This window comes from Equus asinus, chromosome 7 (assembly GCF_041296235.1).
Source record: "Equus asinus isolate D_3611 breed Donkey chromosome 7, EquAss-T2T_v2, whole genome shotgun sequence".
Classification (NCBI taxonomy): domain Eukaryota; kingdom Metazoa; phylum Chordata; class Mammalia; order Perissodactyla; family Equidae; genus Equus; species Equus asinus.
Genome location: NC_091796.1, coordinates 56379082 through 56397008, shown reverse-complemented (window position 1 = coordinate 56397008; position 17927 = coordinate 56379082). Strand labels below are relative to the sequence as shown.

General features: G+C 39.6%; 1 protein-coding gene across 2 annotated transcripts in view; it reads left to right on the top strand.

Annotated features, from left to right (window-relative positions):
• Positions 1–17927, top strand: part of SPIRE1 (spire type actin nucleation factor 1) — a 214881-nt gene that overhangs the window by 83992 nt on the left and 112962 nt on the right. For both annotated transcript variants that reach the window (XM_070513473.1, XM_070513472.1), the window contains exon 3: positions 14756–14989. In XM_070513473.1, the coding sequence (XP_070369574.1) occupies positions 14756–14989 (234 nt within the window). The remainder of the gene's footprint in view (positions 1–14755; positions 14990–17927) is intronic.

Here is a 17927-nt window from a genome sequence, read left to right as displayed (position 1 = left end):
GGCTGCATATAATTCCCCTGGCCCCTGGCAGCAACAGCAAAACCCATGAACCCAGCACCCCTGGCAGCAGTGCAGCCAGCATCCCCAGATAGCCTAGGAGTGACAGCACAGGTGGTGCATGAGGCAGCAGCATCCAAGCTTGAGGACAGCCAGTGAAAGAACATGAGACCCAAGTGACCCTGGAAGCAGTAGAAGTGCTCACAGCCTGGTGACCCTGGTGGCAACACTTGAGACTAAAGTGAGATTGTAAGCGGCAAGGCACCAGCAACCCCAGAGGCACAGTGGCACAAGGAGGGCACTGACAATACCCTGGCAGAGGTAGTGGAGGGTGGAAAGTGTAGGCTCTTAGTTATAATCAGAAGCAGCACAAAAGCAAAGTAATGAAATGTACCCAAATAAGGAAGATGGTTACTACCACACATGTGCCAACAGGGGATCAATTCATCAAACACCATGAAGAACTACAGTAACACAGCAGAAGAGAAGAAGAATGACAGCTCTCCAGAAACCAAACTTGAAGTTACAGAAGATTACAATCTGACTGGGAGAGAAATCAACTACAAGAAGAAAGCTGAGAAAGTCAGCTATGTGGAGACTAAACAACATGGTACCGAACAACCATTCGATCAGTGAGGAAATCAAAGGAGAAATCAAAAAATACCTAGAGACAAATGAAAATGAAAACACAATATACTAACTCTTATGGGATGCAGCGAAAGCAGTACTAAGAGGGAAATTTATAGCAATACAGGCCTACCTAAAGAAGTAAGAAAACTCTGAAATAAGCAATTTTACACTATACCTAAAAGAACTAGAAACAGAAGAACAAACAAAGCCCAAAGTCAGTAAAAGGAAGGAAATAGTGAAAATTAGAGGAGAAATAAATGAAATAGAGACTAAAACAGCAATAGAAAGGATCAATGAAACTAAGAGCTGGTTCTTTGAGAAGATAAGCAAAATTGACAAACCCTTAGCCAGACTTGCTATGAAAAAAAAAAGAGAGAAGACTCAAATAAATAAAATCAGAAATGAAAGAGGAGAATTACGTAGACAACACAGAAATACAAATGGTTTATAAGAGAATACCATGAAAAACTATATGACAACAAATTGGGTAACCTAATAGAAATGGATAAATTCTTAGCATCATACAACCTTCCAAAACTGAATCAAGAAGAAATAGAGAATCTGAATAGACCAATCACAAGAAAAGAGATTGAAATAGTAGCAAAAACCTCCCAAAAAACAGAAGTCCAACACCAGATGGCTTCTCTGGTGAATTCTACCAAACATTGAAGGAAGATTTAATACCTGTCCTTCTCAGACTATTCCTGAATATTGAAGAAGATGGGACTCTTCCTAACTCATTCTACAAGGCCAACATTACCCCAACATTACCCAGACAAGGACAATGCAAAAAAAGGAAATTACAGGCCAATATCGCTGATGAGCATAGATGCAAAAATCCTCAACAAATATTAGCAACTACAATAAAAGAATCATACACCACGATCAAGTGGGATTTCTTCCAGGGAGGCAGGGATGGTTCAACATCTGCAAATCAATCAATCACCACATTAACAAAATGAGGAATAAAAATCACATGATCATCTCAATAGATTCAGAGAAAGCACTTGACAAGATCTAACATTATGATAAAAACTCTCAATAAAATGCATAGAGAAGGAAAGTACCTCAACACAATAAAGGCCCTATGTGACAAACCCACAGCCAACATGATCCTCAACAATGAAAAACTGAAAGCTATTCCTCTGAGAACAGGAACAAGACAAGGATGCCCACTCTCACCACTCTTTTTCAACATAATACTGGAAGTTTTAGCCACTGCAGCTAGGCAAGAGAAAGAAAGAAAAGGGATCCAGATTGGAAAGGAAGAAGTAAAACTGTCACTGTTTGTGATGACATGATTCTAATATAGAAACCCTAAAGAATCCACCAAAAAACTATTAGAAATAATCAGTGAATATGGTGAAGTTGCAGGGTACAAAATCAACCTACAAAAATCAGTTGCATTTCTGTGCACTAATAACGAAGTAGCAGAAAGAGAAATCAAGAATACAATCGCATTTACAATTGTGACAGAAAGAATATACACTGAAAACTATAATACGTTATTAAAAGAAATTAAAGAAGACATAAAGAAATGGAGAGATATTCCATCCTCATAGACTGAAAAAATAAACATAGTTAAAATGTCCATTACCTAAAGCAATCTACAGATGCAGTGCAGTCCCAATCAGAATCCCAATGACGTTCTTCAGAGAAATAGAACAAAGAATCGTGAAATTATATGGAACCACAAAAGACCCCCAAATAGCCAAAGCAATCCTGAGAAAACAGAGCAAAGCTGGAGGTATCACACTCCCTGATTTATAAATATACTGTAGTAATGTATAAAAATTATTTCTTATATTTATATTATATATATTATTTATATGACTTATAAAAAACTGTAGTAATCAAAACATCAGAGTACTGGCAGAAAAACAGAATTCAAAGCTCTGAAATAAAACCACACATTTATAGATGGCTAATCTTTGACAAAGGAGCCAAGAACATACAATGGAGAAAGGAAAATCGCTTCAATAAGTTGTGTTGGGAAAACTGGACAGCCACAAGCAAAAGAATGAAAGTAGACCATTATCTTACACCATATACAAAAATTAACTCAGAATGGATTGAAGACTTGAATGTAAGACCTGAAACCATAAAACTGCTAGAAGAAAATATAGGCAGTATACTCTTTGACATGAGTCTTGGGAGTGTCTTTTCGAATACCATGTCTACTCAGGCAAGGGAAACAAAACAAAAAATAAACAAATGGGACCATCTTGACTAAAAAGCTTCTTCACGGCAAAGGAAAACAGGAACAAAACGAAAAGACAGCCTACCAACTGGGAGAAAATATTTGCAAATCATATATTGGACAAGGGGTTCCTTTCCAAAATATATAAAGAATTCATACAACTCAACAACAAGAAAATGAACAGCCCCATCAAAAAATGGGCAGAGGATGTGAACAGACATTTTTCCAAAGAAGATATTCAGATGGCCAATAGGTACATGAAAAGATACTTGACATCACTAATTATTAGGGAAATGCAAATCAAAACTGCAATGAGATATCACCTCACGCCCTTCAGAATGGCTGTAATTAACAAGACAAGAAATAAGTATTGGAGAGGATGTGGAGAAAAGGAAACCCTCATACACTGCTGGTGGGAGTGCAGACTTGTAGAGCTACTGTGGAAAGCAGTATGGAGATTTCTCAAAAAATTAAAAATAGAAATACCATATGACCCAGCTATTCTACTACTGGGTATTTATCCAAAGAACATGAAATCAATAATTCACAAAGGTATATGCACCCCTATATTTGTCACAGCATTATTCATAATACACAAGATGTAGAACCAACCCAAGTGCCCATCAACAGATGAATGGATAAAGAAAGTGTGGTTAGTATATATATAATGGAATACTACTCAGCCATAAAAAAGGCAAAATTGTGCCATTTGTGACAACATGGATGGATTTTGAGGGTATTATGCTGAACGAATTAAGGCAGAGCGAGAAAGACAAATACCATGTTATTTCACTTACATGTAGAAGATAAACACTAGATAAGAGAACAGATTAGTGGTAGGCAGAAGAGGAGGGTGTGGGGGGGAGAGCGAAAGGGGTAAAAAGGTATACGTATGTATGGTGATGGATAAAAATTGGACTGTTGGTGGTGAACCTGATGCAGTCTATACAAAAACTGAAATTTAGTGATGTACACCTGAAATTTGCACAATGTTATAAGCCAGTATGACCTCAATAAAATAATTTTAAAACAAATGAATAAATAGGATAAAATAGATTCAAGAAAAATGTAAAACCCTTTACCAGGTCTAAAAAACATCTTTACAAACACAGGCTAAGAGAGAAAGATGTTTAACTGTTATGTGGTGTGCATGACTTGGCCACTATGGTTGACTGTAAACCCAAAGTGTCAGCAATTTAATGAGTTTACCAGAAATCTGAATACTGAACTGGTTGTATTTATAGATGTAGGTGATGTGGAACAAGGAAGATGCTCATTTGGTGCGTTCTCTGATGATTATACTGCACATGGAATAGGATTTCATTCTGGATGCCACATTTTAGACAAACATTGGCAGGCTAGGAAATGTTCAGCTGTGCAGATTTGTGGTATAGTAGAATTCTGGATATGGAATTTCATAAATAACAAGGCCAAGTTTGAGTCCTGGCTTTGTTACTTATTAACTGTTTGACATTAAGCAATTTATTGATCCTCTTTCAAGCTCAGTTCTCTCACCTTTAAAATGAGGATAATGTCTGCCTCACAGGATTGTGATGAATAAAAGAAAATATGTTCCTAATGAAGTGTTACACAAATATAAGGAAATTCTATTCATCTAATTGGCAAAGGAACTTGAAGAGTTGAAGAAGCTGTTTTTGTTTTAATTTTTAGGCTGGAGAAGAGGGATTTTGGCAATGAGGCATAACGATGAAGGCAAGAGCAGCTGTGGTTTGTTGGATGTTAGCTAAAGTGCTGGGCACCATGCTTGACAAACTTGATATAGGTTATCCCAAATCTGATTTGGCATTAAAGACTTTTGTGCTATCACAATTTACACATGTTTAACAAAGATTTTAAACACGTACTCTTTGCAAAGCAAAGTGCTAGGCATTGTAGCAAATACCAGGAAGAATCATACTTGATCCCTGTTCTAAAGAAGTTTATGTTCTAGTAAGGGAGACAAATATGGACTGAAATATTTTTAGGAAATACAAGTCAACTTGAAGAGGGGCCAGATGACAGGGACTAGTGCAGTAAGAGGAAGACTGAGCTCAGTGGGCTTATAACCAAGCTTGGGTGCTTTACAGGAAACGTTGGTGTTAGTGCGTGTGCTGCTGTTCTATAATGAGGCTGCCCTCAGTGACTGGGCATGGCTGGGTCTGGAGGCCAGGGAACAGGCAGTTCCATTCGTGTGTCTCTTTACACCAGAGCTCTAGGACTTTATAACCAGCTATCACTAGCTGAGAGGTAATTGGGCATGATGGAGCAGCCTTAAATTTTAAAATATGTGGTTTTATTTAATGTCTTCTTTCCCCTACCCTTTATCAATTGGTTAGGCTTAAAAACCACAGCTTTCTAGTATGCTTCACTTGTTCCATTTAACTTCAAGGTTTTATACCATAATTCCTGCTCACTTTAGTGAATGTTAGAGTCTCTGGAAGTGTCCAAGAGAGGCTGGTGCCAATGAGACAGGATGTGAATGATGATTTTCCAGCTGCCTGGAGACTGGTAATTCAGATGAATATTTTTGATCTAACACTGCTGTTTCTCCTGAGTTTTCTTAACATTCCCACTGGTGTTGCCTAATGAGCTTCTAAAATTAGTAAAAGTGTATGTCTAGGTAAGCTGGTATGTCCAGGTACTGTTACGTTTCAATTATTTTTCTGGTGGTCACTCCTTATCCCCAGCTCAAGATTGTGTTTAAAGAACTAGGTATATGCCTCTCTAGAAAAAGATGAGAAATTCCCTATGAAACTTCTCTTCCCTATGAAACTGTGAAAGTGGTAAGTCACCTGGTGTACATGTCAGTCTAATAATGCCCAGCCTTGTTATGCTGTGTTTCCAAGAGGTTGGATTAAATATAGAACTACCTTATGACTCAGATTTAAAGCAGAAAGGTGAATAGATTTGGGCCATTTAGACTAGGTCAGATGTAGTTTATCCTTGAGCTAGGAGACCCTCCAGAAAGTTTCAGAGCTGTTCAGGTCTGGATCACCACTATAGTGGTCTATTGGAATGAGAAGGTTTGAACTGACAGTTGTTTTTGCTTATGTCCATAAATTCCATACCCAACTTTCAACCATACATGTCTGAGTCGAACGAATTTATATTTTCATTCATTCATTCATTAACTGTTGAGTCTTTGCTGTTTATAAAATGATGTGAAGCTATAAAGATGAATCATAGAGGATTTTTGCCTTCAAGGAGTTTATTAGTTTTATTGGGGATTTAAGATATTTACGTAATTAACTATAATCCAAGTTAAAAAGTGAAATGTGCTACATAAAGGTACAAGTCAATGTCATGGCAATTCTGAAGAAAAAATGGTTGTTTTCATCTAGGGAAGCAGGATGGGTAGACTGTGATGTGATGGTGGAATCAGGTCAGCGAGTCATCATGGAAGAGATCCTTTTGAGTAGGGGGATGGAAAAATGAGTAGGATTTGGACATACGAAAATACAGGAGAAAGACCATGTAGAAAGTAGGAATGGGACTGAATAATGGCATAGAGACAAAGTGTAAAGCATGTAAGGAAAGAATAAGAAGTCAGTTCAGTTGGACAACAGTGTACATGAATGATAATAAAAGAAAATTAGGTTGAAAAGGTAGGGTACAGCAAGATGAGAAAAAAAGATGAGATTATTAAAGTAGACTGGTCATTTAAGACCTGCTCACCCACCCCAGGAATGTCTAGAAGACACACCTTTTACCATGACTGTGAGAAATAAACTTATTAGCAGAGCCCTGGCACCTCGAAGAGCTCTGTGATTGCTCTTCTCTGTAGATTAGATCTTACAGAAGGGGGCCTGTGGTCACTGAATCGGGAAACCTAAATGCAGTGGGAGTTATTGGATCCTGGGGTGGCAGAGGCCAAGTGGTGGCACTCAACCACCAAAGGCAGGGTCGGTGTGGTCACCATAATACACTGCAGAGTCAAAGCAGCAATCAGAATAGTCTGACTCCCAAAGACCTATGGCATTGACTATTTGATCATGGTATCCCCAGCAGTGAAATAGGTAGGAAGCCCACTAAATTCTTACTTGATATGTATAAACAGAAAAGTTCTGGGTTAAATGAGTGAAAGTCTAATCTGAATCGTAAAAACAGAGTCATGGCCCCTCAATCAATTCCCAGAGTTGAGCTGTTTATGGACCAAGAACCCTTTGAATGAAGGAGAGGCCAAGTCCCCTTGAGGAAGGATCCCAGTACATTGCCACATAATTACATTGTCAATCTTTCTTCCAGCCTTCCCCAAAGGGACCTACAGCCTTTTACCAGGTACTGGTGCCTTGAGGAAAGGAAATAATCAGACCTTTCAGCGACTACTGGACACTGGCTCTGAATTCACACAGATTCTATGAGACCCAAAATGTCACTGTAGTATACCAGTTAGAGTAGGGCTTGTGGAGGTCAGATGATCAATGGAGTTTTGATTCAGGTCCATCTCACAGTGAGGCCAGTGCATTCCTGAACCCATCCTGAATCTGGTTATTTCCCCAGTTCTGGAATGCGTGATTGAAATAGACATACTCAGTAGCTGGCAGAATCCCCACAACTGGTTCCGTGACCTGTTAAGTAAGGGCTGTTATGGTGGGGAAAGACCAAATGGAAGCCACTAGAACTGCTTCTACCTAGGAAAATAGTACACCATAAGCAATGCCACATTCCTGGAGGGATTTTAGAGATTAGTGCCACCATCAAGGACTTGAAAGATGCAGGGGTGGTGATTCCGGCCACATCTCAATTCAACTTGCCTGTTTGGCCTATGCAGAAGACAAATGGATCTTGGAGAATGATATTGGATTATTGTAAGCTTAAGCAGGTGGTGGCTCCAATTGCAGCTGCTATACTAGATGTAGCTTCTTTGCTTGAGCAAATTAACACATCCCCTGGTACCTAGTATGCAGCTATTGATCTGACAAATGCTTTTTTCTCTATACCTGTCAATAAAGACTACCAGAAACAGTTTGCTTTCACCTGGCAAGGCCAGCAATGCACCTTCACTGATCTACCTCAGGGGTATATCCACTCTGCGGCCCTATGTCATAATTTAGTTCACAGGAATCTTGATTGCTTTTAGATATCACACTGGTCCTTCACATTGATGATGTTATACTGATTGGACCTAGTGAGCAAAAAGTAGCAACTACTCTAAACTTGTTGGTAAGACATTTATGTGTCAGAGCGTGGGAAATAAATCTGACCAAAATTCATGGGCCTTCCACCTCAGTGAAATTTCTAGGGGGCCAGTGGTGTGGGATGTGTCAAGATACCCCTTCTAAGGTGAAGGATAAGTTGTTGCATCTGGCCCTTCCTACAACCAAAAAAGAGGCACAACGCCAGTGGTCCTATTTTGATTTTGGAGGTAACATATTCCTCCAAATATGTCATATTACTCTGGCCCACTTACTGAATGGCCCAGAAAGCTGCTAGTTTTGAGAAGGGCCCAGAACAAGAGAAGGCTCTGCAACAAGTCCAGGTTGCTGTGCACACTACTCTGCCACTTGGGCCATAGGATGCAGCAGATCCATGGTGCTTGAAATGTCAGTGGCAGACAGAGATGCAGTTTGGAGCCTTTGACAGGGCCCTGTGGGTGAATCACAGCACAGGCCTGTAGGATTTTGGAGCAAAGCCCTGTCTTCCTTTGTGGATAACTATTTTCCTTTTGAGAAACAGCTCTTAGCCTGCTACTGGTCCGAAGTGGAGACTGAACACTTAATCACAGGCCACCAAGTTACCGTGCGACCTGAGCTGCCTGTGGTGTACTGGGTGTTACCTAACCGTTCAAGCTGTGAAGTTGGGTGTGTGCAGCAGGACTCTGTCATCAAATGGAAGTGGCATATGTGTGATCTGGCACAAGAAGTCCTGGCAAGCACTCCCCAAATATACTTCTGCTACACTACCTTCTCTTTCCCGGCCTTTACCTATTGCCTTGTGGGGAGTTTTACAATCAGTTTACAGAAGAGAAGACTTGGGCCTGGTTTACAGATGGTTCTGCGTGACATGCAGCCACCACCTGAAAGTGAATAGCTGCAGCACTAGGGCCCCTTTCTGGGATGTCCCTAAAGGACAGTGGAGAGGGGAAATCTTCCCAGTGGGCAAAACTTTGAGCAGTGCACCTGGTTGTGCACTTTGCTTGGAAAGGAACATGATTAGGAAATTGATGAGAAGGAAATTTGAGAAAGAGGTATGTGGATAGACCTCTCTGAATGGGCAGAAAACACGAAGATGTTTATGTCTCAAGTGAATGCTTACCAAAGAGTGACCTCAGCAGAGGAAGATTTTAATAGTCAAGTGGATAGGATGACCTGTTCTGTGGACACCAGTCAGCCTCTTTTCCCAGCCACTTTGTCATCACCCAGTGGGCTCATGAACATGGCTGTAGTGGCAGGGATGGAGGTTACACATAGGATCCTCAACATGGATTTCCAGTCACCAAGGTTGACCTGGCTATAGCTACTGCTGAATGCCCAGTCTGCCAGCAACAGAGACCAACCCTTAGGCCCCAGTATGGAACTATTCCTCAGGGATCAGCAACTACCTGGTGGCAGGTTGATTATATTGGACTGCTTCCATCAAGGAAGGGGCAGCATTTTGTTCTTACTGGAAGAGACACTGACTCTAAATATAGATTTGCCTTCTCTGCATGCAGTGCTTCTGCCAAAACTGACTTCCATGGACTTATAGAATGCCTTATTCACCATCACGGTGTTCCACACAGCATTGTTTCTGATCAAGAAACTCACTTTACAGCAAATGAAGTGTGGCAATGGGCCCATGCCCATAGAACTCACTGGTCTTACTGTCTCCCACCATTGTGAAGCAGCAGTCTTGATAGCATGGTGGAATTGGCTTTTGAAAGACTCAGTTATAGTGACAGCTAAGTGGCAATACCTTGCAGGGCTGGAGAAGGGTTCTCCAGGAGGCTGTATATGCTCTGAGTCGGTATATGGTACTGTTTTCCCCCTAGGCAGGATTCACAGTTCCAGGAATGAAGAGGTAGAAATGAGAGGGACACCACTCATTATTACCAGTGGTGACCCATTAGCAACCCCTGGCAACATTTTTGCTTCCTGTTCCTGCTCTGCTTATGCTCTGCTGGCCTAGAGGTCTTAATTCCAAAGGGACGAATGCTTTCACCAGGAGACACAACAATGATTCCATTGAATTGAAAGTTAAGACTGCTGCCTGGCCACTATGAGTTCCTCATGCCTGTGAATCAACAGGCAAAGAAGTTACTGTGCTGTCTGGGGGGATTGATCCTGAATACCAAGGGGAAATTGGACTGCCAAACTACAGTTGAGCTAAGGAAAAATATGTCTAAATACAGGCGATCCCTTAGGGTGATTAAGGTTAGTGGAAAACCACAACCCAATCCAGGCAGGACTACTAACAGCCCAGACCTTTTGGGAATGAAAGTTTGGGTCTAACTACCAGGTGAAAAGCCACAGCCAGCTGAGGTACTTACTAAAGGCAAAGGGAATATAGAATGGGTATTGGAAGAAGGTAGTTATAAATACCATGTATGACCACATGACCAGTTACAGAAATGAGGACTGTAATTGTCATGAGTATCTCCTCCTTATTTTGTTTTGAATATTTGTGTGTGTGTGTGTATCTCAAGTATCCTTTCTTCCCTCTCTGATCTCCTTATTATGTAACAGAAGATGTATTGACTTTATAACATAGTATTTAAGTATTGTTAACTTTACATCATGGTATTTAAGTTATGGGATATCAAAGGAGAGGAGTCAGCATCACTCAAGAATTTTGATCCTTTTCTGGGGAAGAGGTTAGTGTATTTTTGGTTGTTTGCAGGATAGTTGTATCATGTTAGGTGAAATTGTGACCTTATTATTGTTTTCTTTTAGGGCTGAAGGTTTGAGGAGACGTATACAAGTGCTGAGTTGACAAGGGGTAGATTTGTGATGGTTAGTTTTATGTGTCAATTTGACTGAGCCATGGGCTGCCCAGATATTTGATCAAGCATTATTCTGGGTGTTTCTGTGAAGGTGTTTTTGAATGAGACTAGCATTTAAATTGGCAGACTGAGCAAAGCAGATTGTCCTCCCTAATATGGGTGGGCTTCATCCAACCAGTTGAAGGCCTGAATAGAACAAAAAGCTAACCTGCGATGAGTAAGAGAGAATTTTTCCTGGCAGCTTTTGGAGGGGACATTGGCTTTTTTCCTGCCTTCTGAGTTGAATTGAAATGTTAGCTCTTCCTGGGTCTTGAGCCTTTGGACTGGAAACTATACTGTTGGCTCTCCTGGGTCTCCAGTTTACTGACTCCCCCTGCAGATCTGGGAGTTATCAGGCTCCCTGACTGCATGGGCCAATTCCTTATAATAAGTTTCTTTCTGTACAAATATATACATCCTGTTGGTTCTCCCTGGAGAGCTCTGACTAATACACATTTGGTTAATGCTGACTGATACAGATTTAACCACTGCTATGTTAAATGGTTTAAAACTGCTTCAGAAAGATTAGTCTGTCACACTGTATAAAATGAATGGAAATGTAGAGAAACTGGGGAAAGGAAGAACAGTTAGGCTCTTGTAGCCACCAAGGCAACAGGTGCCTGTAGGCTAGAAATATAAGTTAAGGAAGTATCAGATTACGTATCATAGTTATAGCCTTGGTAATGAGTAAAAGCACTTTGCAAGAGATTGTAGAAGAAAGTAGAATGCATGAACTCTGAGGAACTCCATCATTTCAACAGTTGCAGGAGAAGGCATCTAAGGCAGATTCAGGAGTAGCTGCTGAGTTGAGAGAAAAATCAGAAGTCCAGAGTGTTTAAAACAGAAGATAGTAGTCAATTGTGTCTGATAGCGTTTAAGAGCCGTTTCAGATGAGGACGGAATTGTTCATTAGTTTTGGCATGTAGAGACTGTGATTTTACCTGTGGTTTCAGTGTCTTCAAAAGATGAGATGGCAGATTGGCATGGATTAAACAGTGAATGGAAGGAGAGAAAAGAGAGACAAGTTGAAAAGTTTTGCTAGGAAAGGGAGCACAGAAATGGGATTTATGGCTGGAAGGGTGTGAAGGATTCAGTGAGGACTGATGTTTAATAGGAATAGAGACACTTCCTCCACTGTGCAAGGTGGGAAGGGCAAAGTAAGTGTAGAGGCCTTTCAGATTGTACATTTGAAGGTGGAAAGATGAGTGAGTTTTCATCTAATGACTTTTATTTTGTAGTAGAGTATGAGGGAGAGTTATCAGCTGAGACTTAGGGAGGCAGAAAGGGTATTGGAGGTTTGCAGAGAAAGAAGGTATTAAATGGCCTTCTTGAAGAAAGGATGGCCCCTGGAGGGAAGGTCACGAGTAAAGAAGAGAACAAAGCCTGCTGAGCCGCCCTGGGGTTTTTGCTAAGGTTGGAAGCTATTGGTGTTGGCATTTGCTGTGGTTTTGTGGTTTCTCTTTTTTGTTTCTGCAGCTCTAGAGGAGGAGTAGGGATATAGATGGTTAGATTCATCCAAGTGTGTAAGACTCTCAAGTGTAATTTCTAAATGAGAATAATTGTAATAAGACCCTCTCAGCCTTGAAAAGAATATACTGAATGTAATTTAACTTTTTCTTGATATCTAAGGTTTTCATTATATTAGCTATGGTGCTCTGATTGTTAAAGTGACTGATCTAGGTTCAATTTGACAGGTTTTTTTGAATGTATGTCACAATGCCAGACTGCTGATGTTGAACTGATAGTCAAAATCCCTGTTCCTGGGGCTGGCCCCATGGCCAAGTGGTTAAGTTCACGTGCTCCGCTACAGGCGGCCCAGTGTTTTGTCAGTTCGAATCCTGGGCGCGGACATGGCACTGCTCATCAAACCATGCTGAGGCAGCGTCCCACATACCACAACTAGAAGGACCCACAACTAAAATATACAACTATGTACCAGGGGGCTTTGGGGAGAAAAAGGAAGAAAATAAAATCTTTAAAAAAAAAAAAAAATCCTGGGGCTGGCCCCGTGGCCAAGTGGTTAAGTTCGCGTGCTCCACTGCAGGCGGCCCAGTGTTTCGTTGGTTCGAATCCTGGGTGCGGACATGGCACTGCTCATCAAACCACGCTGAGGCAGCGTCCTACATGCCACAACTAGAAGGACCCACAATAAAGAATATACAACTATGTACCAGGGGGCTTTGGGGAGAAAAAGGAAAAAAAAAAAATCCCTGTCCCTTATAAGTAGCACCTGCCTGTGGTGAGCATGTCACTGCTGTGAAGGTAATGTGTACCTTCTGCCAGGGGAACACAGAACACGTACCCTCTGCAGAACAGATTGGTGGACAGCGGTGGGATGTCAAGGGAGGCTACCAGAAGAGGTCACCAAAGTAGCCAGTTGGCTTGGAACTCAGAAGATCCATTGTCACACAAAACAACTTTGAAAATAGTGGTTAGAGTTCCAGGTCAGGCCATAAAAACCAATGAAAATATGTATTTTCAATGAGAAAAGTAAAAAAAAAAAAAAAAAAAGAATATTGTTTAAAAATTAAAAGTGGACAATTTTCTAAGCCTTATATTCATTTTGAGACGTGTTGAGCAAATATTATTTCACTTGATAAGGTAGATTTAAGATTTTGTGGAGATTTTTGAGTGAATTCCTGAGTGCTTTTAAGGGCTATTGTATATGATGACAATGACTCTATTGTGTTTAACTCATCTTCAAAACTTCCAACTTTTCCTTTTCATTGATGTCATGTAAACAACTTTTTTTTTTTAACACAGCACTGATTATGGCTACAAGTCGAATAAAGAAGAGGAAAGGTTAACTAACTAATTAATTAATGGGAGTAACTGGATAAAGAGTGGGAAAGAGTGAGCTAGGGGCAGGGAGGCAGGGCAGATAACATTTATTTAGTACCTATTATAAGACGGGTACTAGACTAAGTACTTCCATGCACAGTGAATGCATTTAGTCTTAACAAAATCCCATGAGATGTAGATATCATTGATACTCATTTTACCAGTAAGAAAAATCATGGCTAAAATAAATAATTGGCCCTGAGTCAAATTATTAGTGGTAAAAGTCAGAATTTAATCCTAAATTATGCACTTCATTGCCTGTGTTCTTCCCCCAAAAATGGCTAAGGTGAAGTAAGCTATTGGTATTGTAAAATAAAAGAGTTGTTTATATGAGATTTTTCTGAGCAGAAAATCAGGGCAATGTTGAGGAATAAAGTGGAATTCCTTGTATTGGCCAAAGCCTGGAGCATTTGTCTAGGAGATATGAGACAGTGATATGGAGCCAGTGCTCACAAATCAGGTTCATGTTTCCCAGGAGGTAATAGTGGAGGGGGCGGGGTGGCAGGGAGGATTATCTTTGCACTACATTGAAAGTTCAGAGTTTGGAAAAGTCTTCCACTTATTTGCACCGTACGAGAGAGACCTATTTCTAATAATTGAGTGGAACTCAATGAGCAGTGTGTATGTGATTAGGAATAGATTTTGTTTTTGTTTAAGCTTAAGTTAGCCGCTACCAATAACTGTGTTTTTAGTCTCTTAGGTCCTTAGTGTGTCTATGAAATCCCTGATTAGATAAACATTGGCGTAAGAGTTCTGAAAGGATATATTCTTTGATAACTCTGTCTGTTCTCAAAAATGTCTTTTGGAAATGTGGGAAAGCAACCTGGTTAGTATTTTATATAAATGGAGAATATAGATTTTAGCATACAATATAAATCTAAGAAAACATAAAAAGGGTTTGTGTTTGTGTTATATGGTTTGGAGAAATCACACAAATTTTTATTTGAGTTCTTTTTAATGCATAGATGAGACTTCTAAATATCTCTTCAAATCTGATTTGTCACATGTTTCTGAAATGGAATAGATTAGACCTAGCTTAAATATCATACTAAATATTTTATGCCTTATAGTTACTTCTATGCAACTGTTTAATCATCTCCATTGACCACTTTCTTTAATGTTTCTAGGTTATTGAATCTTTGGGAATTATTATTTATAAAGCACTGGACTATGGTTTGAAGGAGAACGAGGAAAGGGAGTTAAGCCCGCCCTTGGAGCAGCTCATCGACCGCATGGCCAATACAATGGAAGCTGAGGCTAGCAATGACGAGGGCTACGAGGCTGTGGATGAAGGTCTGGAAGATGAAGAAGATGGAAGGAGAGAGGTCTCAGCTATCCGGTCATACAGAGACGTCATGAAGGTAAGGGAGCAGTTTACATAGTACGTATTTCTTTCAAAAGTTATTTCATTTGAAAAAACGGAATGGTGATTCAGCATTTGATAGCAGTTCCTAGACTTTCCGCTATGAGAGAAATGAAAAAGGAACTAAAATACTCTTGGTTCTGTGATTTGTTCATAGCCTCAACATGGGCTTTTATGATTGAATCGTAACTCTCGAAAAACCACTTTTAGATATTATGTGCCCCTTATCATTGCATATAGTACACCAACTTGACTGGGTGTTATGTCTGCAGTTGACTTCTGCATTTTCTTTTTTATGGAGTAAATAACAACTGTGATCATTTACTTATATGAAGATTCTGAATCTGAAGTATCACAGCTGATTGTTTTACTTTGTTTTCTTGAACCATCCAGTGGTATTTGTATGTCATGAAACAAGTTCTGTTGCTTGAATTGCATTTTTCTCTTTGATTTTTTCTGTGTACTTGAAAGCCATAATTTCTACAATGCTAAATGCACAGAGATTAAAATTAAGGCTGATTTGTCAAATTAGTCTTAAAAGAGCATTCTGTTTGGAGTTTTTTTTTTCTTTCTAAGATTGGCCCTGAGCTAACAACTGTTGCCAATCTTCTTTTCTCTTTTTTTTCCTGCTTTTTCTTCTCAAATCCCCACAGTACGTAGTTGTATGTTTTAGTTGTGGGTCCTCCTAGTTGTGGCATGTGGGATGCCGCCTCAGCATCACCTGATGAGCGGTGCCATGTCCACGCCCAGGATCCAAACCAACGAACCCTGGGCCACCGAAGCGGAGTGCGCGAACTTAACCACTCGGCCATGGGGCCAGCCCCAGTTTGGAGTTATTTATATGTGATGTTTACTAGATTTTTGTAAGCAGTATTGGCTATATGTCACTTATTCTCCAACTTTTCACGAAGCGTTTCAGAGCCAGGAATAGAGAGGAACCGTGAAGGCAGTGCTTTTCAGGTGGACTGCAGCACACCCTGCTTCTCGCTGCTTCCTATATAAAAATCTCTCAGGAACTCAGGAATGGGTCTATACAGTTAGAATTTTTATGAAATTCAGATACATTCTTTAGTTCTTTTAGTACTTCTCCTTTTAAATCAACAGCATATACAACTAAAATCCCTCATATATGTACGAATTGAAGTTTCACACATTTTAATTTTTTTCTTTCTTTCTTTCTTTTTTGGCGAGGAAGATTGGCCCTGAGCTAACATCTGCTTCCAATCCTCCTCTTTTTGCTTGAGGAAGGTTGTTGCTGAACTAACAACTGTGCCAATCTTCCTCTATTTTATGTGGGACACCATCACAGCATGGCTTGATAAGCGGTGGGTAGGTCCATGCCCAGGATCTGAACCCATGAACCCCAGGCCACCGAAGCAGAGTGCACGAACTTAACCACTATGCCACCAGGCTGGCCCTGAAATTTCACACATTTTAGTCGTTTTATATTTTCTAGGTGTTAAGATATATTTAAAAAAAATATATATATATACATACTTAAAGGCCAAATAAAACTTTCTGCAGACCACAAATGACCTACTTGTTCTGTTATAGATTAATGATAAATAGTGATAAAAAGTGAAGAGTAAAAGGTTTTCCATTAAGAAACAAAACTACTATGCCTCTAAAATTGAGCTAACTTTTTTGGTAGTGAGTGTGTGTCAGGGGTGAACAAGGAGTGGTGGAGGTGGAAGGGGACCACCTCATGAACTGTGTCAATTGAGCTAACCCTGGCAACAGTAGAATGACAGATGTTATAGCCAGGTTGCTCTCTTTTACACTAGATTTGGAAGATGAGGGATAGAAGGTCATTGGAATCTTACAGTTCTTATTCAGTGACATTAAATATGTTAACTTATAAAACCGAAATTCTTGGGCTTTCAGCAATTTGAACTGGTGAATTTTATTTTGTTCATTATTTTTAAATTTGAGCTACTGTGTCTACCCTCCTACCTATCATGCTATCATAATATAAAAAATAAATAGTTAAAGGTATTTAGAAAGACAAGTTGTATAGCTTGGAGGAAAACTGTAAGTTTACCAATTCCATTCTTGGGAATTTTATTGGAGAGTGTCATATCCTCACCTTGTTTCCGTGCTAATCAAAACTGATCAATTAAAAATTTCCACATCTATAACAATATGTTCTGAACGTTTCTTTTAGCTAAATGAGAAGAAAAATTATTGCTGAAACATTTGACAAGTAAACTGAAATTTTAAAATATCATAAAACCCATTATTCATAGCCATATAGTGTGAGACATATGAGTTTTTGGTTTAGTTAGTGGGTTGAAATCTTCAGTTAGTAAGTTGACTCCTTGTTTACTTTGTTGGAAGAGAAGACAAGAATTAACTGAAGAAATGTAACTACTTTCTTCTTGTTGGAAGTGGAAATGTAAAACTAAGTTTGAATAATATAAATAATAGAAAATTTAGGAACTTGGAGACAATTTGTTTTCAATTCTTAGCAAGACCTCATTAGTGTGTAACTTTTTCCCTGAATAGTCATTTATTCCTACTAATCTTTTAATTGGAATGTTTTAATATTGTGTTTATAGTTGAAAAAGTGCTTTCACACCTGTTGTTATCTGAGCCTTATGATAACACCGTGAGGTAGATTGGATAGGCATTTTTATACCCATTTTATAAATGAAAGAACTAAGACTCAGAGAGTTATGTGACTTGTCCAGCTTCATGGAACTGAATAAATGAGAGGAAGACTAGATGGTGGTTCAATTCAGAGGCTTATGGTCAGGCAGGACTTAGATTGGAACCCTGGTTTTGCCATTTTTGTACCAACTATGTTACCCGGGATTATTTAATCCTGTGATCTTTATTCTTATGTAAAGTAAGAATCATAATCCCTGCCTGGTTTTTTGGTGCAGATTAAATTCGATAACATAATCAATATCAAGTATTTAGTATAGTGCTTGTCA